We start from the raw sequence: 27310 nt of genomic DNA on the forward strand, positions 1-27310 counted from the left end.
CTTCTCAATCCAGTAAACAATACACCATCGTGATTATTTTTAGCTATTTGTAAACGATGTTTCATGTCTGTAGTTTGAATGCTTCGCCTACTGTGAGCGTGTCTAGTTTCGGCCAATGACAGAGTCTAAAACCTTGATTGGTCGACCACCTACCAATCATACGGCTTCATTTACACAAGTGGGCTCACAACACTGCTGCTGTTCCAAGTTCAAACTTCCAGTTTATTAGAGATTCATCTCTAGAATTTGAGACTTATGCCCGGTTGCACAAAAGCCGGTTAAATTTTTATCGTGATTAATTTCACCAATCAGAGAAGGCCTTTTTCAAAAGAAGGCTTCTCTGATTGGTTCATGTGAAATAATCACATTATCAGTTTAAATTTAACCTGGTTTTATGCAACCTACACAATGTGTTTTAATAGTTGTTGTTTATAATAAAGCTTAAAGGTCTAAATCCGAAACAATTTTTCGACATTTCAATAAATAGGGTAGCTTTGACTATAAAGTTGCTTACCCACCACATAAATATGGCTCCATTCACACTGTAATGTAGGCTACTGATCGTACCTATATTCTGCAGATCGATTTTCAAACTTTAGCTGGCTACACAGTACACACACAACGATTTTTGGATGAACGATTTTTTGCCGTCCTTATGATCTCTATAAGATTAAAAGGAACTTGACATCTGTTTGAGATCATCTGTTCAATCCAATAGAATTTATAAGGACGGCAAAAAATCGTACGTCCAAAAATCGATCTGTGTGTAACTGGCTTTAGTTTACTAGAATCTTAGATTGATAATTGTATAGCAGCCGGAACTATAGTTTCTCGATATTTTTCAATGAGCGGTTGAGAAAATTTCAAGTCGTTTCATTTTATAATCCACCATACTCTCGCTTCAAAATATATGGCATAGCAACTGTTGAATAATTGTCGGCTATCCCTAATAATAAAAACACTTTTAAAACGTTCCATTTTTGAACAATACATGCTCAATAGATTATGTATGAAAAACATCAGTTTTGAAAAACATCAAACAACACCTTTGAAAAACATCAGTGTCTCGGCACTTGACACACATCTGTTTTCTGTTTTTTTTTTTTTACAATTTTCCATGAGAGATAAAAGTGTTCACAAAATTATACAGGTAGCATGAAGTGTATGTATTATTTTTGTGAAATATTAATTGATTGATATTTTGTCATTTGTAATGAACAATATGTCTATTCAATTGAATTTAATTGAGACTCTTAAACAAATAATAAAATACTAGAATGAGCTTGGTCAAGAGTGTGACAAATTGTCATTTTAATTCAAACTTGAATTGATTACTATTCCATTTTGAGTACGGTACCTATAGTTGTTTCAATGGAGCATTGATCTTTGCAAGTTCAGTTTCTTGCTCATCCTCACTTCACATTATTTACTCTGTGGCTTTCAGATCATCGAGCTACAAAAGTTTACCATATTTAGAAGAATCACGAAATACTATTGTAATTACCGGCGATAATTTCAATACTTGTATTATTGAAATTCAGTACCGTAATCATGTTGTATTAATTCAATTTTTTCTTCTTTTATATTTCAGCAACATCTTGAACGATTAGAAACAAATGTAAACTCTACAAATGATTGGTCTACTCACGTGTTTAGAAAATTCCGGACTCGTTTCAAGACACTGGGTCCCATCTTCAAAGCTCATAACTTACTATCATTCACTTTAAAACTCGTCCGTAGTTTCCAAAACATACAATTAGTATTGTGAGTATCCACATTCATTTAATACTTTATAACTTTATTGATCAATATCACTTCCAGTCGAATGAACTTCCAAAAGTTTTCAGTCACACTTCTTTACTCTTGAGCAATTAGACCTACATAATCATTACCCATAATCATAATCAGACCTACATGTTCTCATTTTTATTTCTTTAAGTACCTAACTTACTTTATTCGATTGTACATGGTAGTGAAGACTGTTTTGGGCTTAATGCCTGTAGTCTGTAATAGTTATTCTGTATTAAATAAATAAATAATGTATGAAATCTTCGAGAAAACTTGTAGATTTTCAAGTTTTATCACATTCTATATATCTTGTAAAAAAGTACTTAAGTATTAATCTCTAGGGCTAATATATTTTATATTTTTCACAGGTAATGAACACGTGACGCAAATCTTAATGAATGGTTCTGAGGATGTTCCACCAAATTCTATCTTCATCCATCGAGATAACAACCATTGAGATACCAACGACAGAACGTCCATGTCTGGAGAAGCACCTCCACAGATGCGACAACAAAAACACTGGGGAGGACATTGCTCTGAGATTTGAAGCGTGAATGCTCTAGACCTCTTTGGATTGAAACTGAAAAATTATTTCAAAGAATAAACATAGTAGACTTGTGGTGTTATTCTCGTATTAATGAAAATGCTTGTACCTGCCCCCTTATGGCGCAAAGTAGCCCCAGTTGACGTTATGGTAGTATTTTTATGTATTTTATTGGTGTTCCAACCCACCATATTTCATAAATCATCTCAATCATATTGTGGTTGCAGCTCAACAGGAATCATGTAAGTAATCATCAACAGGAATCAACAGATATCATGTAAGGTACTTTATGAATATTTAAGTAGCCTATTCCAACTTCAGGGGTCAGATGCAAAAAAATCCAATGTGGTTCCTACAACCTTGAAATGATGTCATTGTACTGTCGTTAGATTTCTTGATCGGTTCCCGTTGAAATGGTCAGTTGCATGAGATAATTTCAAGATGGTTTGAAATGTTTTATATCATTTGATGAGATTTTCGAGCAACTAGCCTAAATACTGCCAATTTATGAAACATTGTTGGATGTTTATCTTAGCTAAGCAAAACTTAGCTCTCTATCAATACATTAGGTGAATTGAATGAAAGCTAGCAATTTCTAGTTCTAAGCAATGTACCTAGAATATTCTAGGTACATTGGTTCCAAGTAATTATTTTCAAGCAAATGCTAGGAATCGAGTCAGCTGTAAAATCTTATTTGTATAGCTGCTAGAATCAATGACTAATTGCTAGTCACTGGATTCTAGTTTTTATTAAATCGACCCATTATGTGTGCTTCCACAATCAATAGCATAATAATTCTAGTACAGAGTTTAGTTGCTAGAGAACCTAGAAAAACTCAGCTGAGTTGGATCCAACAATCGTTCAGACTTTCCAAAAAACTGAGTGCAACGAAAACTATAAACAGAGCAACCCAAACTTCGAAAATATTAGGGTTCACATTGGATGCACGTATGTGTAAGTGCACGCGATACCATGCATGAACACGCGTGGAGATGATCGAGAAACAAAAAAAAAAATGGAAAGATCCATAGAAACATGTTGTGATTTGTCTGTCGCTGATCACACTGAACAGCAGCAAGTGAACGCCTTCAGTGTGAGTGTTCCTAGAGAGTATGTCTCTTTGCAGATTTGTTTTCTCATCCGCACGCGTGATCATGCATGGTCTCGCGTGCACTTACACATACATGCATCCAATGTGATCGATGATACCCTTAGTGTTTGGGCTGTGTATCTTTTCAATCACTCATCTTTTTTGCATCTTAATTAGTATCATTTGTTATTCTGAATAATGACTGGAATTTCAATTCTAAGTATACTACACGAACCTATTTAAGGTATCCCATAATAAAATCCAACATACATGACTATTCTTTAATAATATTTTGTAACAATTTAGAACTATGAAGGCTTACAGACAGATCAACACCACCATCAGAGGACCCATCTATATACCTCATAAAACTACAACCATTATTTAATTTAGCAAAAATATAAACTATGTTATTCTGATTTGATGCAATGTTTTCACGATTCCTGTATACGTTCTAGTAACTGGAGGCAGGTTACCGGAGCAATTTAGTTGAAACGTGAGCACACTTACAAGTTACAGGTTCATCTGAGTGTCCACAAGGCTCAAGTTATCATGCTTTCGGTTAGCTTCCTCCAGTAACTAGGTCTACTGGAAACATGTTAAGATTCTAGGTCTATTCTAGGTCTATCTGGAATCGTGTTAATCAAAACTTAACAGATAAATATCGGCAGGAGATTCATCTACAAAGCCCATAAAATGATGAATAAATACTAACATTTTTCAACTCATTAAAAAAACGTTATTTTGGACTGACGAATTGGGCCCCTACATACCCCGCATTGAAAATAATGAATAAACACTAGCGTTATTTACAAGGTGGAGTTTATTAACATTAAATAATGAATCAACAAATACTATTGTATGAGTGTGTTAGATGTGGGTTGGCTTAACCAACAACAAGGAGATCGCCGACAAACTCGTAGGGGGGAATTTCGAGGTTGAGGGGGGCGGGACCCTTACGAATGCGACCGGCCGCGTCGTAATGCGAACCGTGGCATGGACAGTAGTAGCCGCCGAATTCACCTGCAAATCACAACCAAAATTAGTGAAGTTACAAAAAATTGACTTGGTGGTCGAGAAAAATTTGTTAAATTTGACAAAAAAGAAATAGTTGGATGAATGGGATAATTGTGAAAAATGAAAACTTGAATAAACGTTTGACAAAAAATATAGTTGGATGAATGGGAAATAATTGTGATGAATAAAAACATGAATACAGGATTAGTGATTATGTCCTCAATGAATAGTTATTAAATGAAGGAAGAAAATAATATAGTTGGTTGATAAGAAATATTAGTAAAATTTGACAAAACATACACCGTAGTTGAACGAATAAAATCTTGAATATAGGAAAAGTCATTCTGACTTGAATAAATTAATACTTGCTCAAGGCTACCACCAAAGTCACAGACACCTCTAATAGAATAGACACAAATAAATAATGTCAACTACTATATAGAATGAAAAAAATTTGTTGTGTCTACTCATAAGTGAGAAATGCCACTTAAAATACAACTATGATGCAATAAGAATTGAAAACATTTCGAAGTAGAGCTATAATCAGCTGTGAGCTACGGTAGGTAATGATGCATGACATAATTATACATCTCAAGCAATATTATATACATTTATGTGTTATATTTATAAATAAATGTATTCTATATTACTTGGCATATCTCAATGCATTACAACTTATATTTGACTTTTAACACGCTTTTTACTGCTTTCAACTTGGGCTGATAAGTTGAAAGAACCTATTATGCGACGTTGCCATTCTCCCCAGGGGACGGCATTTTTTTACAGGTAAATGTGCAGCCACTCATCAAAACTGTTCCAACTAATCAGTTTCAATACTATAGAAATACTCTCAATAACTATTATTAATTGGTTTACGAGAGTTTATGCCATGTAAGCTAATATGTAAAAAGTTTATAACTCTGGGTTAATACGTTACGTATTTTACGTAGATCGTTAAGTACATCATATGCTTAGTATATGGGCGATATTCGAGTAGAGAGGTACTGATAAACATATCTTGAAACTTAGAGCAACAAGCAATAATCAACATTATTGGTGTAGTTTTCCATACAATCTTATCTGATATCACACGTTGGAACCATACGACATCACTGTCATATTTGTAGAGCAACAATTGTCTCTCTCTCTCTTCATCACTTCCTGTTGAAAAGCAACAAATCTCGCCAAAGCGCAAGCTTGATATCTAGATTGACCTTCTAGATCTCTCCTATATAAGCCAACTTTTGAAAATATTTCACCACATCTATAATTTGTGTTTTTTCAAATACGTTCTCGTTTATGCGACCGCGACTGACGTCAGAGGAATCTTTGGTTCTTATAGGAGTGTTCAATCATTGCCACAATTAAAATCTGTGAACTCCCGTAAGTCAGTGGTATTCTCTTATGGTCGACGGCCGTCGCGATGCACGGTACAGTAGGTGCATCAAGCAACACCAAATTTCATCCAATGACTTGACGCACTGAATTTAACTGTGTGACTCTTACTTTGTAAATAAAATGATGTGATGTGCTCTATCTCATACGATATATATACGGTCGACGGCAGGGCAGCAGCCACATAAACCAAAACATACCTTTATATGATGAAATATCAGCTGAAGCCATACCAATCCATTTCATTTTATTGCGTTGGTGTGTTGATGGTTTTATTGGTTTTGTGTGCGACAAAAAAGTATATTGCCTATTAATATTATTAACAATCATTTGTTGCTCTGGTGGGCTAGCCGCATCAAGAGTGAGCTAACAAGAGTACTAACAGCTCGAATAATCTATATATATAAAAGCGAAATGGCACTCACTCACTGACTGACTGACTGACTGACTGACTCACTCACTCACTCACTCGCGGAACTTAAAATCTACCGGACCAGAATCGTTCAAATTTGGTAGGTATGTTCAGTTGGCCCTTTAGAGGCGCACTAAGAACGGATTTGGAAAAAAATTCCAAAGATACGCCCGAAATCTGCGTTTTTCCAGCGTTTTTTGCTTTTTCTCAGATTTAACAAGAACAAATGAACAGAAATTGTTCAAATTTAGTACAGAATTTAAGCTAGGGTGTAATAATGTTGTGTTAGAAGGGATTTGAAATAACGCCAAAGATACGCCCAAAATCTGCGTTTTTCCAGCGTTTTTATGCGCTTTCTCAGCTTTATCGAGAACAAATGAACAGAAAATGTTCAAATTTACTACAGAAGCTCAGCTGGGGTTTAATAATGTTGTGTTAGAAGGAATTTGAAATAACGCCAAAGATACACCCAAAATTAGCGTTTTTTGCGTTTTCTCAGTTATTTCATCAAGTAATTGACAGAAAATTTTCAAATTTGGTGCAGAGGTTTAGCTAGGATCTAAAAATTTTATGATGAGGTGACTTTAATATTTCTTCGAAGATACGCCCATAATCAGCGTTTTTCCAACGTTATTCTCAGCTTTTCTGCGTTTCCTCAGTACTTTGACTTTCTGATGGAATGAAGCATGCTCAAATTAAAAATGCAGGCGAGCGAAGCGAGCCCGCTGAACTCATTTCTGGACGATCCAGTCGGGGGTCCAGGGGGCGGAGCCCCCTGGCTAGACGTATATGGCGAGCGAAGCGAGCCTGACGGCTAGTAATTCCCCTAAATGACACGACTTAATGAGTCGTGCCCCACATCTACAGGGCTTCTTCTAACGATCAGAGAATAGTGGAGCGACGAAGGTAGAATGTAGCAGAGAAGGTAACTGAGAGTTTAAATAATGCATGTATCTAAAAGTATCCACTTCCTTACGCTACCTAACTATCTTCTACCTCCTCCTACCTACCCTACCTACCATCCCTTATTTCTATCCTACCTTCGACGCCCCATTAATACATGATTCACTCTCAGCCAGTGCTGTTTAGTGACGGTACTCGACGGTACACCGTACCGTACCGGTACCTTTTCATTTTCTCTAAAACAGGAAAAAAAATTTGTATTATTTTCATTGGAATTCTTGACTTCAATTTTTTAATAATGAAATTTCAATGATAAATGCTTCAATTATTCATTTATTTATTATTAAAAATTGTTCTTATTCTTTCAACTCAAGGATTATGATTCATAAGGCATTGGGACAAGACAGAAGTATGCGGAGCCAACTTCAAAAATAGTTTCAAGTTCCTGATCAATTAAATCTAAAAATTAACAATTCGGTTCCTAGTTGGAATCTAAATATTATTATTCTGTCGGAACACTTTATTTTACAATTCAAAGCCAAGCAATATCCCTTAAACAATTATAACACAATAACAAATCATATAGTTCAATCTATAATGGCGATTTTGCAATGCATCACGGGATTGTGTCATGACCTGTATTTATAGACCTTGGCCTTCTCTGACACACTCTACCTTCGCCGCTCCACTATGTTTTGACCATAAGAACCTATTTATATATGATCTCAGCTGTTCTTTTAGTGGAGTTTGTTTTTAATTTTCGGATCAAATTTTTCAAATCATTCAATGTTTAGCAAGTAGGTTCTTAGTATAGATTCAACAGGTAATTCAGGTTTAATTTCTCTCTCATTTTATATCAGCTACTCATTCTCAAGTTTCATTTCAGCTATTCACCTATCTATAGATCCTTTCATTTAATCACCACAAATAGAAACGTTTATACTGCATATAATGCTGTTTATAATGCCCCTGGGCTTAAAATACTCGTAAAGAGTTGCCTTTGAAAATAAAAAATTAAATGTTTTAGAATTTCTAGAGTTTAGTGAAAGTAGTTTTGTTATTTAAATTGGTTCTCAATCTTTTAGAATTCAAAATTTCTTGCATGTATTTGCTCAGTAAATAAGACACAAATCGTATAAAGTGGAAAGCATAAACTTCATTGTGGACTAGTATAGGATACAAAATTCGGGGGAGGAAGCGTTTTGGCCTGTGCTTGTTAGTCTTCCCCCAATTATTTTAATGAATGATTGTGTATCTTGAATCAATAAATTAGTACAAAAAAACTATTTTTGTTCTGAAAATTTCAACTTTGGCAGTTACGCCATTGTTCATTTGAAACAGTGATATATTCTTCATGTGACTTTGCCCTACCTGACAGGGCTTCATGAATTGGTCGCTAAGTCTACAGGATCTAGTTCTAAGGATCTATATCTTGTAAGTATACTTGCCAGCATTGGCGATGGGCACACATCCAAGATGAGTGCAGACTCCAATGACCACGAGCCACTTGGGGTTTGTGGCGCGCTCGCTGTCGTGCTGGGGGTCGCGCAGTGTTGCCACGTCTACTGCTTGCTCGGCGCTGATCTCGGCCGGTGCCCTAAACACGCAATCGATACTCAACCAAACACAAAACGTACAATTGATAAAACAGTAAGACTAGCAGCCAAGCTAAACGACACAAAAACACAAACCAAAACACATCTGATATTAGTGACAATCAGACTATAGTGAGGTCCACGTTATAATGGCATACGAGAAAGTTCGGAGAACAGTGTTGCCGATTCTCTGCCTTGCCACACTATAGCCTTGTGGACCTCACTATAGCGGCCAAGCTTGTCAAAAATGTCAATACGGTACCAGTGTTTATCTGTTCTAAGCTACCCCAACTAGATTTCAGGCGTTGCACATTATACAGTATTAATACATAATATTAACAGGAAACTTTGCTGCTATGGTGTAGCTAGTGGTTGTTTGTAAATTTTCGGCTAAAATGTTCTTTTAAATTCAATTTAATTGACATTATTGAGCTTTCAAGTGTTTTTGAAACAACATTGCTAAATTCAAGATTGTTATCACTTGTCAATTTATTATTTCAAGGAGTATTCTCGGACCAGAAATGTAAAGTGCGTGACAAACACATAACCTTTTGAACTTCATTACCAGTTGAATTTTTAAAAGGAATGATACAAGCTGAGCTTAGTTTTTCTCTTCCAGATAATGATAGCTATATATAATACATAGTACTGATAATTATTGTATTGATAGTTAAATGATTGATTATAAAGGTTGTGCACCACGCATTGGAAAATCTTTCACGTGAGCCTTTTTCAAAGTATTTAGATTTGGCTACTATCAAGTTACAAATTTCGAAGCAAAAACTTTCCTTTTCATTTTTACTTCTTGATAATATATGAGCGCCTAAGTTGAATTCTTTTGTACAATCGATTTCAGAATTGTTAACATGTAAATTCAAGGATACATTCTCAAAGATATTGTTTATGGAATGACACATTATTTGATTTTTCATACTAACAATTCAAGAATGTTCAAAATAATTCAATTAAATGGACTTTCAAGTTTGATGTGTAAATTTTTTCCAATTGTAGTTCATAGTGATATAACTTTGAGTTTTGATTGATACTGTAAATTGTCACGTTATTCTTTATATTTAAATAACGATTAGCCTCCTGCTTGGCATCAGTCGGTAAAGCATGAGATTTAATATAATTAGGTCGTGGTTTTTTCTAATAGTATTCAGTCTTAAAAAATCTTGATAGGCCTAGATATGGGCTTCTCCAATAACTCTTGTAATTCAATAAATAATAAATATATATAAAAATGATACTTATACTATAGTGTTGAGGAATAAAAAATAAATTGCACACCATGAAAGTTTCATACATATATTACACAAATAATGCAAAGATCAATCGAGGCAAAAAATATATATATAGAGCGATAAAAAATATAATATAAAAAATAGAACAATAATTTTATATCAGCAAAATATCACAGGCTAAACTTTATATTCTAGATTTATGGCACGAATCATTACCATGTGCCTTTATCTTAAAATCATATGCATTCTTTGCATGTAGCTGCGACATGCACTTGCTAATACTTGTCGACTTGGATAATTCAATCAAAAATATGTGCTCTAAGATCAGCTTGATAAATTAGCCACTAATAATCCAAATATATATATATATTAAAATCTCTAGTATTTAGTAGATTTATTTGTATCGAATATATATTTTATCTCAGGGTGCAAGATTCGGCACCTGACGGAATAGGTAGAGCCATTCATCTAGTGAATTAGAACTATGATAAATTATCGCAAATTGTATTGCAAAAAATTAAATATTATATGCATATGTTTTAATAGCCTAGATTTCGTACTTCTTTGATTAAATAGAAATTTCTAAAATATTGATCTATATTTTTCTTTCAATTAAATACCTTTAATACTAATTTTTACTTGCGCAAGTATTACTCTTATTAATTTCTCAATTTATAATAACCCTTTCGGCGAGCTAGCTTTGATCATCAGATTAATTCGAAGCACTAGGGCGCCCATCACTAAATTCAAATTTAATCACTCACGTGTCGAAAATCTTCTTGTAAGCCGCCGATGTCGATCCAACTCCATGTGGTCCGGGAATATGGTAGCCGGAATCGTCTCCTCCAAGGGGTTATAAATTTAATTAAAATGAAAAATGACTTCTGCTTCACAATAGCATCACGAAGTCTTTTAAGAAATTTAATAATTTACTTTAACTTTAATTTTTACAAAATTATTAATAAGGTACTTCGCTCTAAAATATTTGGGGTCCTCTTATGGTGGCATCTGGCTGGCGAGTGCTGGTTCTTCCTTTTCAAGTTTTACAGATCCTCTTTCCGACTTTCAAATTAGCATAAAATTTAAATATCTTAATCCTCCGCCATTAAGTTCAAATAGATCTTACAAAAAATGCCAAAATATTGCTTAGATTATATGATTAATAATTTCTTTGCATTCGAGCCATATCGATAACATAGATTACACAAATTTTTAACACAAATCTAGTACATTTATATAAATATATATAAATATTTTTGAATTGGCCTACAGTTGCCGCCTATTAACTGCCGTTTTACTATTGGTGCATGCAAATTTTATTCGGTATTCATGCGCCTGGTAACTCTTATTTCCTGAATACATTAAATTATTTTTATTTGGTTTTTTATTTATGCTCTTTGCATGCTAGTTAATATTCTATACATTAATATTAATTCCATGCTACCTAATAATTAGCCACGTGGACAGGTGTTTTTTCACATTGCACACCATCCGATTGCAATAAAGCTCTGCCAAGGGGTTTTGGTCAGATTCTACGTTCTTCGGTTTGATCGATCTCTAGGTCACCGATCCGTGAATACATCTACATAACCTCAATCTTCAAATATTTTATATAATAATCTATTTATGAGCAATAAACTTCCTTCAAATCCTTTTTAGGTTCTTGTACCATTTAGCCAGAACAAGCTGATGCTATCTAATCTTGGTTATTATCTGCTTGGCGATATTAGCCAATTACTTTATTTTTAGACCTATTACTATTTCTGTTAGGGCTTTTTATCTACCCAGATTTAATATGTTACACGCGCCCCTGGGTTTGAATTCAAAATATTTGAGAATCACAATGTTTTTAATGAAAACCCACCCTTCAATACATCGATATACACTATACTTTATTTATAAATTATACTCTCATACTTCTATCACAGTTCGCAGACATATTTGCTGCATCTCCTTTATACCTTTATCAAATACAATAACAAATTCTCCTCCTCAACACACATAAAATATCATAAATATAAACTTCTAAACGTATTCCTCCTGACAACACTTAAAACATAGTAATTTTTAAATTCGCCGCTTGCAGGGCCGCCAACTTAACTACACACATTTCATAATTCTCATAAATGATTCCTTTTAGACAATAATTTCGATTCATAAACTTCTGGGCTTATATCTTATAGTATTTCTTAGGTCTTAATATAAATAATTTTCTATACATCAGGTACAATACTTTCTTTTGCTAATGGCTCTTTGGTTTTGGTAGCTGGTATTCACTTTAAGTCTTTTCAGGTAACAAACGTGGCATAATTAAAAGTAATAAATATAAAAACATATAAATAAATATATCGACATTAATAAATATAATAAATAACAATAATAAATAACTCTTTGGGTACAGTACTTCTTTTTATAAACATATGTTCAACAGACATTACATTCATTTGATTTGGGTGGCTTTGGTCAGCTGGTCGCTGTTCTACATTCATAGTGCTACATGTTACATCAGAATTTGCTATCGACTTTCATAACTAACCTAACTGCTCAATTTTTTCTCTTAAAAAGGTAATTAACAAATTTTAATTTTATTATCCCCGCTTGTGTCCTTTTTTATCTGATGTATATAATTTAATTACATATTTAAAAATTGTTCTTTTCCTTATTGCAGGCTTCTAACGGCTGGAAGGAATTAAAACATTGGATTGTTGCCACGAGGTCCTATACCAATATTAAATTTATTAAGGAAGGTTAGTAATCGGTTTGATAATAATGTTTTCCTTGATTTCTTATCATATTTATTTCAAATTCTGTGATATGGCTTAATATTGGCTACATTTTCCCACCAAACAATGTGCGTGTTCTCACTCTCTTGTAACTGAACTGTGTTATGCTGCGATATGGCTACTATAGTGAATGGCCCTGAATAAATTAAAAAGAATTTGCGAGTTACTTTCTCCAAAGCATTTGATAACCTGTGGCTCTTTACTAAAACTTCATCTCCAATGTTATATGAAAATATTTTATATGCTCGGTCGTGGAATCTCTTTCTGCTATCTGCCTTCTGCTCTAGCTTTAACCTTACCAGATGATGGATATTGGGGTTTGTTAACTTATTCACTTCTGAGCTTGGAAAATCAATTAATTTTTCGATAAATGTATTATTCCTTTTACCGAATATGATTTCGTAAGGCGTACGACCGGTGCTTTCATTTAGGCTATTATTATAGCATTCTTCTAAAAATGGTATATACCTAACCCATTGTTGGTGTTTTTCATTACAGTACGTCCGCATAAAACGAGAGATCTCTGCCATACGTCGCTCTACCGGATTAGCGCTGGGGCTGTAAAGAGATGTCCTCGACCATTTAATATTAGCCAGGTGAAGTATTTCTTTCCACTGCTTGCTACAAAAATAGGTTGCGTTGTCTGATAGTACTCGTTTGGGCTTTCCTACTTCACTTGTCCATCTTTCCGTTATGCATCGGGCCAAAACTTCTCCGGTCAATTTGCCTATGGGAAATAGCATGGTATATTTTGAAAAAACACATGTAAGAACGAATATGTATTTTTTTCCGTATTGCGCCATGGGCAATGGACCATATATATCCGCTGATATCAATTCCAATGGTGCGCTGGGGAGAATGGGATTCATTTCACCTCTGATATGGTATCGCGGGTATTTGGCTTTCTGGCATATATCGCAAGCTTTCACTATTTTGGCCACTTTTTTATGCATGCTTTTAAAATAACAGCTTTCTTTTAGTAGGTGGAGGGTCTTCGTAGTTCCAAAATGTCCAATGCGTTCGTGAGCTTCTTTTATCAAATCTGTTTCCATATTAGCGGGGATGATTAGGCGCCAGTCGTAAGTATTTTTAGCCGGTCGGTGGAACATAAATCCTTTGTAGCGGGTATACTGTCGCAGGTAGTCGGGCGGTTCGGCAGCTCCTTCTTCCATCAGTTCACGGATCCGGGACAGTCTTGGGTCTTCATATTGGGCGATACGGATTCTTTCAGGTGTTAACATGGCGGTATGAATTCGTGGTTGGATATTGGGAGGATACGGTATGCTTTCTCCACTTTTTACGGCGAAACATCTTAGGTTGGTATCTTGACAATATGTAGCGTCTATTTCTCTGGATAGAAAGTCGGCGGTCTGATTTTTCTTTCCTGGCAGATGGGTCAATTCGATGTCGTATTCTTGAAGCGCAAGAAACCATCTAGATAAGCGGTTGTGATTCAATTTGGCTGTTTTGAAAAATGTTAAGGCTTTGTGGTCGGTATTGATAAATATCTTATTGCCGAGTAACAATGTCCGGTACTTAATACATACTTCCACAATACTCAACAACTCTTTTTCGGTCACAGAATAACGACGCTGGGCTGGATTAAGTGTCTTACTAAAAAATGCTAACACTCCTTTCTCTCCTTGCTCATCTTCTTGGAAAATCTCTGCGCCTATCGCGTAATCTGATGCATCGACATTCAAGAAAAAAGGTTTCTTTAGGTTAGGGTGTTTCAACACGACGGAATTTAGGAAGGCTTCTTTTAGTTGTTGGAATATAATCTCTTCTTTGTTAGTCCAAATCCAAGGCTTGGTACTAGACAGTATATGACTGAGTTGAGCAGTGTAGTGTGACATTTGTTTATTAAAACGGCGGTAGAATTGTAAAAATCCAATAAACTTTTGCAATTGTTTACGGTTGGTTGGTGATGGAAATTGTCTGATGGCTAATAATTTGTCCGGGTCCTGTGATATGCCAGTGGGTGTAATTATGTGTCCTAGATATTTCACCTCTCTCGCAAAAAATTCACACTTAGATAATTTGAGTTTCAATCCGCAATTTATCAATCTATCAAATACTATATCTAAATGCTGGCAATGTTCACGTATATTCTGTGAGGCTATTAACCCATCGTCCACGTATAATGTACAGTAGTCACTGATATCGTCTCCTAGCGCCTGTCTCAAACATCGTATGAATATAGCCATAGCATTTCTTAATCCAAACGCTAAACGAGTGAACCTATAATTGCGTCCATTAAACAGGAAAGATAAATAATCGCGCGATTCCGGTGCTACTTGGACTTGCCAATATCCTGCGCTCAGATCTACCGTTGAATATATGGTCTTGCCATGGAAGGTTTGCATAACTTGTTCAATTTGGTCTGGTCCTTCTCGGTCATCATCCAATATGCGGTTCAAGGCGCGAGCGTCCAGACAGAGTCTCACTGTTCCATCCTTTTTGGCTACACACACAATCGGCAAACTATAGGGTGCTGTGGATTCTTCTATAATTCCTAGTTGTTCCATGCGAGATATTTCTGCTATGGCGGCGGATCGATAGGTGAAGGGTATGGGGTATGATTTGCGGTAATACGTGTCGTGTGGTTTAACGTTGAGTGAACATTTGAAGTGAGTAGCTAGGCCAGGTTGTTCGGAAAAAACGTCTGCATTTTTGCGGAATACTTGAATTATTTCCTGTCTAGTGTCAGGGTGCCAATCGGTACGTTGATGAATTCTGTTTATCAGTATCTCTAACAATTCTTCGGTACTAGAGTCGGCTCTTGACGGTGCTCGGTCCTTCGTTGTTAGGCTTAATACCTCCATACACTCCATAGCATTTTCCATTCCGTGGATACCCCACTCCCTCGGCACGCCTTCCATGTAGTGAGCGAAATGTACCTCAGCGATTCCTTCAGTGCGTTTCTTCAGATCAAGGGGTACTATGACTTCGTATGCTTCGGTTTCGGTAAATGCATGAAATTTCGAGGTTTGGAAATTTAAACAGGCCTGGAAGTGTTGTAGAAAATCTGTACCTATTATTATGTGCGGACCGGAAACAGGTAATACAAGAAATGTATATGCGAATCGTTGTTGTTGAAGATTTATTTCCAGTAAACATTGAGTAGTTATATGTATTCGCCGTCCTGGACTGATACCTGATACATATACGTTGGTTAACGGTAGAGTAGCTAATTTTGTTTTTTCTTTCAGACGTTGGAATAAGTCTGTTTGTATGAGGCTACATTGTGAACCACTATCTACTAATGCTTGAACCTTCATTCCATATATTTCTATATCGATATACGCTTGCATTTGTATATCCGGTAGCCTGCTTTCTTTTTCCGTTTCTTCTAACAAAGTCTCCGGTAAATCATTTCTGAATGTGGTGTATGATGTTGAAATGTCTTGTTTTTCTTGGTTTGTTTCACTTGAGTTTGTGCTTGCTGTATCGGGGGTATCATATAGTCATGGTTTATTAGCTGTAGTTTTCTGTATGTCTGGTGGCGGGTCGTTGGGTGTTGGGTTCCGGGTTTTTTGTTGATTCAAACCTATTGCATGTGCTAGTGTATAATTTGTACTTACTTGTTGAGGTGGTGGTTTATAATTTCTGTTGTAACTGTTTTGTGTGTGATTATTATGTGAGTTTAATCGATCACGGCCATCATAGTGATTCCTACGATTGCTCTGCTGGGCATAGTGGTTGGTTGTACGATTTTGAAATTTTTCATTATTCCAATTACCATTTTGCCTGTGCTCATAGCGGCGTTCAAATTGAGGAGCAGATCGGTAGCGATCATATGATACCGGTTCATAATTTTGGCTGTTATGCGGATTAAATTTTGAATTATGCTGATTTGATGCGTATCTCTGGTCTGAGCGGTGGTTTGATATTGCCATTGCAGACTGTATGCCATATAAATGATTAATCAGCTGCTTACAATCAGTAATGGGTTGTGTGGCGAGTGCCATTCTAACTTGATACGGTAGCTTCTTTAAAATAATATTGCTAATGCCGATTCGTTAATGGGCTCGCTCAATTGAGAATTTTTAAACTGTATGGCAGTGACGAAAGTGGTACATGCACCGTCTAAGTTAGGGTTGAAATCGCATGATATGATGTCCGCTAGCACGTCCAACTGTTTACTTCTGCTCCAATACTGTTCCAGGAAGACAGCGACAAACTCATCCAATGATGTAAATTCATGGGCTCTACTCCGAAAAAACATCAGGGGTTCGCCAATCAATAAATTAGTCAAACGGAGACGCCAAAAATTCCAAGAGGTAGGTGCAAGAGTTTGTACTAATTTTATCTGATCAATGAATGGTTGAGGTTGCAAATGGCGATCAGTGTTATCAAATTTTCCTAGTCCTTGTAATATACTATGTACGTTGAGGTTGTCTGTTTGAATTCCTTGAGGTTGTTGTTGAATATGATTTTCCAATGCTATTATTTTTTCCTGTGTTATCTGCCATTGACTATTATGTGTAATTTTATTTGCGTTTATTTCTTGATTTAATTGAGTCAGAGTGGATTTTTGAATTAGTAGAGTTCCATTTAAAGCTTTACAGGTTTCAGTGTTTTGATTGATGCTACCTTGCAGTTGGTTCATTTTTGTGGACATATTAATCTGTTTGTTTTGTATTTCTTTAATATTGTTAATATTTTTGTCAACTGTAGTTGTTAAGTTTTGATTGGCAACGGTAATTTGTTTGTGGATTTCTTGGTGGCAATCGGCCTTAATGTTATTTGTTATATCCTGAATAGGTGTAGTGATTTGTGTATTTAGGTTATCTATCCTTTCATTGAGTTCACATGTAACCGTATCCAACCTTTCCGATAATCCTGCCGTAACTTTATCCTGACTTTCTTTTTGTAGGGTTATCATTGCTTTTAACTCTTCCCTATGACTCTCTACTTTAGTTTCAATATTATCCAACCGTTGTTCTACTGATTTTATAGCGCCTGTGGTCTCTTTCATACCCTGTTCCACTGTTTGTTTATTTTCCTCTTTTACTGTAGCAATCTCTTTTTTAATCTCCTGCATCATACTATCCATTGTTTTTTGTAACATAATGTTGAAAGTGCTACTAGTTTGTTCCATTATTACCTTTTGAAGCGGATCTAATTCTGTGATTGAAAATATACTTTGTTTGCCCAGGTGTGACTCGGCCTCCGGCGATGCGGGTTCTGCAGGCTGCTCCTCGCCCCCTTCAAAGTTGATCTCTACTATCCGTTGATTCAATGGTGTGTCAGCGGCGTCGATTCGAGTGGAGGATAGAGGTTGCAGACCTGGTGGATCGAAGACTATCGACCCGACGCTTCCTGGTTCCCTTTCTCGTGGCGTATTGGCATCTACCGTGGTGGGGTTTGATGTGCTCGGAGTCGACAAAGTGGGATCTGTGCAACCGCCGTACATATATGAAACTTCAGAGTTTGCGGGAGTGTGATTCATTATGTCAAATATGATAAATGCTAATTAAACAGTGATAAGAATGATAAGCGAAAATGCTTAAAAAAGAGACACAAACCGGGACTTACAGTGAACAGTGATGTGTAAAGTGTTTGGATACTCTTACAACAAGGTATTTATACTTAAGTTTTTTACAATGCTCTAGCGCCCCCAATGTTTTGTTGATTTATTCTTGGCTAGTTTACAGGCTGCGACTTATTTTCCAACCGGCTTAAACACCTAATATATTTTTGACTAGAAAGTAATAGCAGTTTAGGCTTATAAAATATAATCTCTCTCTATAAACATGTAATTTTTCACAGTACTAATAATATAAAATTTTCTTTAAAACATATAATTTCTCTCTATTTAAAGCTCTTGTTTCCCCAAAAAGTAATACAAATTTCCTTCGCCAGTTTTCCTCACAACTCGTATAAGTTATCTATAATTTTCAATATGGTTATTGACCTAATTTCAAATAATTATTCAATGAGCTTGGCTCTCATCATCAGTCCCACGTTGGTACGACATGTCTTTGTGTCACGTTATTCTTTATATTAAAATAACGATTAGCCTCCTGCTTGGCATCAGTCGGTAAAGCATGAGATTTAATATAATTAGGTCGTGGTTTTCTAATAGTATTCAGTCTTAAAAAATCTTGATAGGCCTAGATATGGGCTTCTCCAATAACTCTTGTAATTCAATAAATAATAAATATATATATAAATGATACTTATACTATAGAGTTGAGGAATAAAAAATAAATTGCACACCATGAAAGTTTCATACATATATTACATAAATAATGCAAAGATCAATCGAGGCAAAAAATATATATAGAGCGATAAAAAATATAATATAAAAATAGAACAATAATTGAAATCAATAAAAATATCACAGGCTAAACTTTATATTCTAGATTTATGGCACGAATCATTACCATGTGCCTTTATCTTAAAATCATATGCATTCTTTTGCATGTAGCTGCGACATGCACTTGCTAATACTTGTCGACTTGGATAATTCAATCAAAAATATGTGCTCTAAGATCAGCTTGATAAATTAGCCACTAATAATCCAAATATATATATATTAAAATCTCTAGTATTTAGTAGATTTATTTGTATCGAATATATATTTTTATCTCAGGGTGCAAGATTCGGCACCTGACGGAATAGGTAGAGCCATTCATCTAGTGAATTAGAACTATGATAAATTATCGCAAATTGTATTGCAAAAAATTAAATATTATATGCATATGTTTTAATAGCCTAGATTTCGTACTTCTTTGATTAAATAGAAATTTCTAAAATATTGATCTATATATTTTTCTTTCAATTAAATACCTTTAATACTAATTTTTACTTGCGCAAGTATTACTCTTATTAATTTCTCAATTTATAATAACCCTTTCGGCGAGCTAGCTTTGATCATCAGATTAATTCGAAGCACTAGGGCGCCCATCACTAAATTCAAATTTAATCACTCACGTGTCGAAAATCTTCTTGTAAGCCGCCGATGTCGATCCAACTCCATGTGGTCCGGGAATATGGTAGCCGGAATCGTCTCCTCCAAGGGGTTATAAATTTAATTAAAATGAAAAATGACTTCTGCTTCACAATAGCATCACGAAGTCTTTTAAGAAATTTAATAATTTACTTTAACTTTAATTTTTACAAAATTATTAATAAGGTACTTCGCTCTAAAATATTTGGGGTCCTCTTATGGTGGCATCTGGCTGGCGAGTGCTGGTTCTTCCTTCTCAAGTTTTACAGATCCTCTTTCCGACTTTCAAATTAGCATAAAATTTAAATATCTTAATCCTCCGCCATTAAGTTCAAATAGATCTTACAAAAAATGCCAAAATATTGCTTAGATTATATGATTAATAATTTCTTTGCATTCGAGCCATATCGATAACATAGATTACACAAATTTTAACACAAATCTAGTACATTTATATAAATATATATAAATATTTTTGAATTGGCCTACAGTTGCCGCCTATTAACTGCCGTTTTACTATTGGTGCATGCAAATTTTATTCGGTATTCATGCGCCTGGTAACTCTTATTTCCTGAATACATTAAAATATTTTTATTTGGTTTTTTATTTATGCTCTTTGCATGCTAGTTAATATTCTATACATTAATATTAATTCCATGCTACCTAATAATTAGCCACGTGGACAGGTGTTTTTTCACATTGCACACCATCCGATTGCAATAAAGCTCTGCCAAGGGGTTTTGGTCAGATTCTACGTTCTTCGGTTTGATCGATCTCTAGGTCACCGATCCGTGAATACATCTACATAACCTCAATCTTCAAATATTTTATATAATAATCTATTTATGAGCAATAAACTTCCTTCAAATCCTTTTTAGGTTCTTGTACCATTTAGCCAGAACAAGCTGATGCTATCTAATCTTGGTTATTATCTGCTTGGCGATATTAGCCAATTACTTTATTTTTAGACCTATTACTATTTCTGTTAGGGCTTTTTATCTACCCAGATTTAATATGTTACAAAATATATTGAAATTATTAAACCAACCTCTTTGTATTATGTGAAAGGAACAAATGCAAATAAAATATTCTATTCAACTCCAGGGACATTTATTCCGTTTTAAAAGAATAACCGAATTTGAGTTATGATGAATTCATTCTGAGGAAAACTTGAAAATGGATTGGAAATGCCGAAACTAGTTATGATTGTGTTTTATGTAAAAAAGCTTTTAATTTTAAAAACAAAGGGTAGGTACTATGAATTTATTACTTTTCATTAACTGCAATAATTTCTCTGAAATTGATAGTCTGAAAAATAAAGTATGTAATTCGATAATCATTACCTTGAACAGTTAATACTCAAAATTTTATGAATTCATTTGCAAACAGTACTGAAATGATAAACGCTGCTCCCTTAATCAGTATTAGTTATTTAGCACTGTGTGTGTACCGTCATATTAATTAACTGTGAATAATTGAGATATAACACTATTTTGAAACGCCTCTTTAGTGAGATTCACTTTACACTGTCAGCATTCCTTTAATAGCACACAAATGCTAACAGTTCTTTATATTGAAATTGAAATTCTTTATTGATTGATACTGTAAATATATTGAAATTATTAAACCAACCTCTTTGTATTATGTGAAAGGAACAAATGCAAATAAAATATTCTATTCAACTCCAGGGACATTTATTCCGTTTTAAAAGAATAACCGAATTTGAGTTATGATGAATTCATTCTGAGAAAAACTTGAAAATGGATTGAAAATGTCGAAACTAGTTGTGATTGTGTTTTATATAAAAAAGCTTTTAATTTTAAAAACAAAGGGTAGGTATTATGGAATTTTTGTTTAATTTTTTATTGAATTTATTACTTTTCATTAACTGCAATAATTTCTCTGAAATTGATAGTCTGAAAAATAAAGTATGTAATTCGATAATCATTACCTTGAACAGTTAATACTCAAAATTTTATGAATTCATTTGCAAACAGTACTGAAATGATAAACGCTGCTCCCCTTAATCAGTATTAGTTATTTAGCACTGTGTGTGTACCGTCATATTAATTAACTGTGAATAATTGAGATATAACACTATTTTGAAACGCCTCTTTAGTGAGATTCACTTTACACTGTCAGCATTCCTTTAATAGCACACAAATGCTAACAGTTCTTTATATTGAAATTGAAATTCTCTATTGATTGATATAATAAGTATACATCATATAAATGATAGGGAGAGGAAAAATAAGGTAACCTTGTGCTATTCCTCTCCCCAATTTAGATATGGTTACACATAGTCCGAAATAGGTTAAGTATTGTAGCTCTTCACTTCGCAAAATTTTCAGACCACTAATATGTTCACAAAGTAAATTTTCAAATTTAGATGCTTCAAAACAAAAAATAGAACAGATATTTCACATTATTATCACAATAGTGAAGAAGTAAACCAAACACTATTTGAATTCAGATGTAATTCAGAGATTGCGTTTGTTTAAATACTAATGAGCTTTCCTTTTGTTCAAATACTAATTAACTTTCTAGCTGTTTAATCAATCGATTTTATTTAGCCAAAAGGTACACTACATAAGGAAACGTCAAAACAAATATATTCAATCTCACATAATAATCAATAGTCCAACACTGGTTATCCTGTTGTCAATATTTGCAGTAGCAGACGTCTTTGAGGTGTTTAAAAGCATTTAATTTGAATTTTCTTTCAATAATTGTGATTTATGTGAATTATTACCTGTGCCTGATGAAGAGAGGCTTGCCCCTCCACTTGAAGGTCATATTTCGGCCCTCGGGGATCTCGCTGAGCTTGACTTCGATCTTGGCCATGGCCAAGACATCGGCAGAGGCGCTCAGGTAGCTGACCAGTTCGGTCACCACTGTCTTCGCGCTGTACACGCCCAGCACTGAGCCACCTAAACAACAAAAATCAATTCATACATAAAACTACACAAAAATATAGGTAAAGCATAACAAGATGGCTCCTGGCTTTCATTTGAAACAATCAATCTCTTTATTCAAAACATACATCAAAATGTACATGAATGCGTCTCTTTTTATTTATTATTTTCAACAAAATAATAAAATCAATACAAGTGAAAAAACCAAAATACATCAACAATAGATAGTCTAAATACATAATGAGTTGGCACTATAATATTCTTCATCACTGTACAATTTCAATTCCACAATATACTTTTTCACTTTGTTTTTAAACCTTGTAATATCTTTTTCATGATTAATACTAGTAGGAAGGTAAGTAATGAATTTGATGCCCATATAGGTTGGGCTTTGTTTGTACTTCTCTTTACTATGTTCTTTGAATAAAGTTGTTCCTATTTCTTGTATTATAGTCATGACATGCACACTGAATTGCCTGGGAAATTTGTCTTCATTATTTTTTACGTGTAATATTGTTTTGTAAATATAAAGTCCATACACCGTCACTGATTCTAACTTTTAAAAAAATGTCCTGCACGGCTCTTGTCTATTTAAATTAAATATTTTTCTTACTGCTTCTTTTTGGAGTTTTAATATCATGTTCAAGTTAAATGCACTAGTCCCACCATAAATCTCAATGCAATATGAAATATGAGAGTGGACAGTGGCATAATACACGGATCTTTAAGTTAATAAATTACAAATGGGTGCCAGCCTTCTAAGTGCAAATATTCCTGTACTCAATTTTTTACATATTCTTGATACATGCTTTTCCCAATTGAGATTGTTATCTACATCTAGACCTAAAAATGTTATGTTCTCTAGGTTATTTAGGTTGACTGTACTTTTTCTATTGGGATTTCTACGGGTGAAATGTACAAATTTCGTTTTATCATTATTTAGCAAAAGGTTCATTTTACTTGTAACGTTTTTTAAAAGCACAATTGTGTCATTACATTTTTCTTCGATAATATCAAAGTCAATATCATCAACATCAATATCAATATCATCCGCATACATAGAAAATCTAGTTATTCCAATTACGTCTTTCGCATATTTTGGTATATTGAATAATTGATATTAAACATAAGACATAAGCCTGCTCCACTGTGAAATTGTTAATGAAGCTGTTAAATAGTTTGTCTCCTTCGCTTCAGTCGGCTCCGTTCAGTATTTTCAAAATGTAATAACTTTTGTAATAACTAACCGGAGCAATTGCTTTGGGGATAGCTTTGAGAGAGTGTGATGCCACGCCATCTTGATTCTCAAGTTTAAAGTTTTTTTTATTTTTGAGGCGATCTATCCGGGAACACCTGGCTAACGATCAAGACTTTGGATATTTGGAATTATAATCTGAACGAGTGCTTAGAGGATACCCGACTGACCTAATCTTACTCTAAACTAATCCGACTCTTACCACAATGTTCACCAAGCTTATGTTCACTAAGAACTAATTATTAGACTCTTGCCAATCATGTAACTCGTGATCCATTCATTTTCCATTATCATCCGCCTCATTACTCACGCACAAGCTTAGGCTCATGTGGGCATCACCCTCAGCGAAAAAATCAGGAATGCCTGGTCATTGATCTAGAAATTGGAAATTCTGGAATTTAAAGCTACCTGCAAACACTAACGGCCGTTTTCACACACATTGACTTGCTTCGGAGTGTGAAAACGACCATAGGATTCAGAATGGCAAGACCCTACTACACAATTAGCGGAGTATGTTGAAGAACATACAACAGGACACCTGGACTAATCCAGAATACAATATACAATTCATGACGACTCCTCGGACATAGGACCGTTGGGAGGACCGAAGAAGTAAAAAAAGTAAGTAAAGAGTCACATAGCTTATAGGAGTAGAGATTGATACATTTTTGTTTGTGATGCATTTCGCACTACCATAGACAAAGGATAGCATAATTTTGCCATATTTTCTCTAAGGCACTACTGTGGGTTGATCGTATTTCAATTTCAATTCAATTTATTTCACCAAAACACAAAAACTTTACAAAGATGTGACAATCAGAAAAAAAACAATAATTATTATTCTAAATATCTATATCATCTATCTGTAAAATACGGCTGGAGGTGAAGAACTACTGGCATAAGTGAAACACTTGTTCGCCAGTAGGAGTGGAGACTTACCATAACTGTTTCTAATTCTTAAGCTAATAATTTAAAATGGAATATTTTTATTCAAACAATGGTAAGTATATTTCAAATAAATGCTATTAATTGTGAATTAATCCAGACAATAATGAATAGTTTTAAAAGCTGAAAAAATTTTTGAACTCATAAAATATTAAGATGGAAATAATAGTTGTGAAGTATCCAGTTTTTAATATTTATTGGTACAAACTTAATAGGTACAACTTAATAGGTAGGATTTGAAATGTTTCTACTGTTATGAGATATGGTAGCCTACATACACGTTGCTAGCTGTCTTTTCCGTGTATAATCGTTTACACACTTACGGATTGTCGGCCAACACTAAGAATTGAATCCCAATCAACATGCATACAGTGAATCAACATCGGAGGAAAATTCTGAGTGTCGGCCGGAAATCGGTCATTGGAAGGCATAATACCTTGAATTCATGGTAAAGCAATTCACTTTATTTACATCAATTCAGTTCAGCTCTACATACAAGGAACGCCTAAAGATTAAAACCGACTTACCTCCAATAAGGAAGTATGTGAAGTTCCTCCTCTCGTCAGCTGTATTCGCATTTTTCGAAGTCGGATCCAGAGTTGATTTCTTTCTGTAGTCGTCAAAGCTGGGCACTTTCATGTCGGTGTGAGCCCAACGTACTTGAGTGGTGACTGCAAGAAGAAATAAGGTAAATAATATTAATCAGGAATAAGAAGAACTTTGAATTGAATGAAATTCAAGTTGATGAAATAATAAACAATATTCATTGTAAATTTACTGATTGAACAGTATTTTTTGGTGGCAACAAGATTCCGGTAGGCTTATTATAAAACTTGGTGATATTAAACAAAATATTTTTTTATTGCGAATGATGCCCACTTAAGCTTCTTGCTTGAGTGTGAGTAATGGGAAGTGCAAGGTTGAATAATGAGATGATCAAACGTCCATGCATATTCGATGGGATTCGAACCCGCAAACAAGTAGCAGACTAAAGACTGCAACGCCTTAGTCAACTCAATATCATGATATTGACATATTTAAAATTAAATATTTTTATCTAACAAATGATTATATCTGGTAATGGATAAGTTATATCTGTGGAAAGAACATAGCATACAAATGAATCTTTTCTGTATAATCTAACTCTACCAGATACTAACCTATACGTTATCATGGATTTTTAGGAATCTGTACACAGACGTTGATAGAAGGAAAACGTTTGGAAAATTTAGTCTCATGTTTCAGCAGAAATCTTTATTAAATCTCTTTTGACACAATGACAAACCCCTGTAAACTTGTAAGTGGAGAGAAAAATGAGTAAACATTTAAAAAGTAAAAATAAGTTGAATAAAACGTTAATAATAAAGAGTAAGAACAAAAGATTACGGTTTATTAGATTTTAGTTGCAAATTTATAAAAATTTGTTGGTTGAATTATGTTTATCAATAATGCTAGTTAACCTAGGAAGTTAAGTTATGGACAGGTATTATTCATTAAAAATTTTGTTTTTTATGTATACACTAAATAAAACATGATTTATTAACATAAAAAAGGGACAATGAAAAATGCTTCAAGTTTCAAAGACAAGGTTAAAAAGTTAATGTCAAACCCAGATTGGTAAGCACCTAACCTAAATCAAATGCAACTAGCTCAGTTTTATACATTCAAGTATTTATAATATAAAACGCATAAGTAATTCTAAAAATGAACAAAGTATTTTAAAATACTGACCTGGTACACCATGCTTTAACTTTATATCCCTATTTGGGAGCAGTTTGCTCAAATTGAAATTCAATACACTAGTTGGTTTGGGGACAACAGTGACATTCTCCGATTTCACTACACAAGGAGGAATTAGTGGTTTAATTGAAGATGCAACTGTTTGACTGGTGGCTTTTATAAAAGGGGAAATACTTCCCGATTTTGAACCTATAATCATTTTCGGTTTGCTAAAAATTTATAGTGCACCTTGCAGAACCGAATGAACTCAGCTGACGTCCCTTTGAGCTAGAGGGCGACCTTCGCATAGTTCACTTTTTATCCGCTAGTTAGTAATCCAAAAGAATGCCTAAATCATTAATTTTATTATTTAATCTCTAAAAATGTAAAAGTTGTGTCATTCTTCATAAGAAACTTATAAAAACTACCTATGTATATCATATTTGATGTATCAAACCCTAATTCATGCGAAATCGAGTTTTAAAAAGTCACAATTCGCAACACCATGTTTTGACTAATTTAGTCAATGCTTGTTCGTTTCCTGCAGTAGTACAACAAATTTCATTTTATGCACGGGTTACAGAAATTTAGATATATTTATAAATAAACAGGGGGCCCCTCTGAGGTAAACATAACTTATTTTCAACTATTTGAAGAGTAATAAGTGTTCTGTAGTATTTTTAATTAGTGATTTTCAGTGTTGTTTCGTTGTGAGAAGAAATTGCGGGCAATGCAGAATGGAGTGTT

The 27310-nt window shown here is 34.4% G+C and overlaps 2 protein-coding genes and 1 long non-coding RNA gene across 3 annotated transcripts in view; 2 read left to right on the forward strand and 1 right to left on the reverse strand.

Moving 5' to 3' along the window:
* The first annotated feature begins 1050 nt into the window (after nucleotides 1-1050).
* On the forward strand, nucleotides 1051-2419 carry LOC111047409. The gene is made up of 3 exons (XR_002605841.2): nucleotides 1051-1162; nucleotides 1592-1764; nucleotides 2157-2419. It is a non-coding gene; the product is annotated as an uncharacterized LOC111047409 (long non-coding RNA).
* A 1808-nt stretch (nucleotides 2420-4227) lies between these two features.
* LOC111047414 (cytochrome b-c1 complex subunit Rieske, mitochondrial) lies at nucleotides 4228-27302 on the reverse strand. The gene is made up of 5 exons (XM_022333165.2): nucleotides 26576-27302; nucleotides 25372-25515; nucleotides 22482-22659; nucleotides 8598-8746; nucleotides 4228-4445 (listed from the first exon to the last, which is right to left on the reverse strand). The coding sequence occupies exons 1-5, from the start codon at nucleotides 26781-26783 to the stop codon at nucleotides 4309-4311; spliced, it is 816 nt and encodes a 271-aa protein (XP_022188857.2). The 5' UTR covers nucleotides 26784-27302; the 3' UTR covers nucleotides 4228-4308.
* LOC111047404 (zinc finger protein chinmo) overlaps nucleotides 27035-27310 on the forward strand; it is a 51045-nt gene continuing 50769 nt past the window's right edge. Inside the window, exon 1 of the mRNA XM_039425026.1 lies at nucleotides 27035-27188. The gene's annotated coding sequence lies outside the window, so the exon portion shown is untranslated. The remainder of the gene's footprint in view (nucleotides 27189-27310) is intronic.

Source organism: Nilaparvata lugens, chromosome 3 (assembly GCF_014356525.2).
Source record: "Nilaparvata lugens isolate BPH chromosome 3, ASM1435652v1, whole genome shotgun sequence".
NCBI lineage: Eukaryota > Metazoa > Arthropoda > Insecta > Hemiptera > Delphacidae > Nilaparvata > Nilaparvata lugens.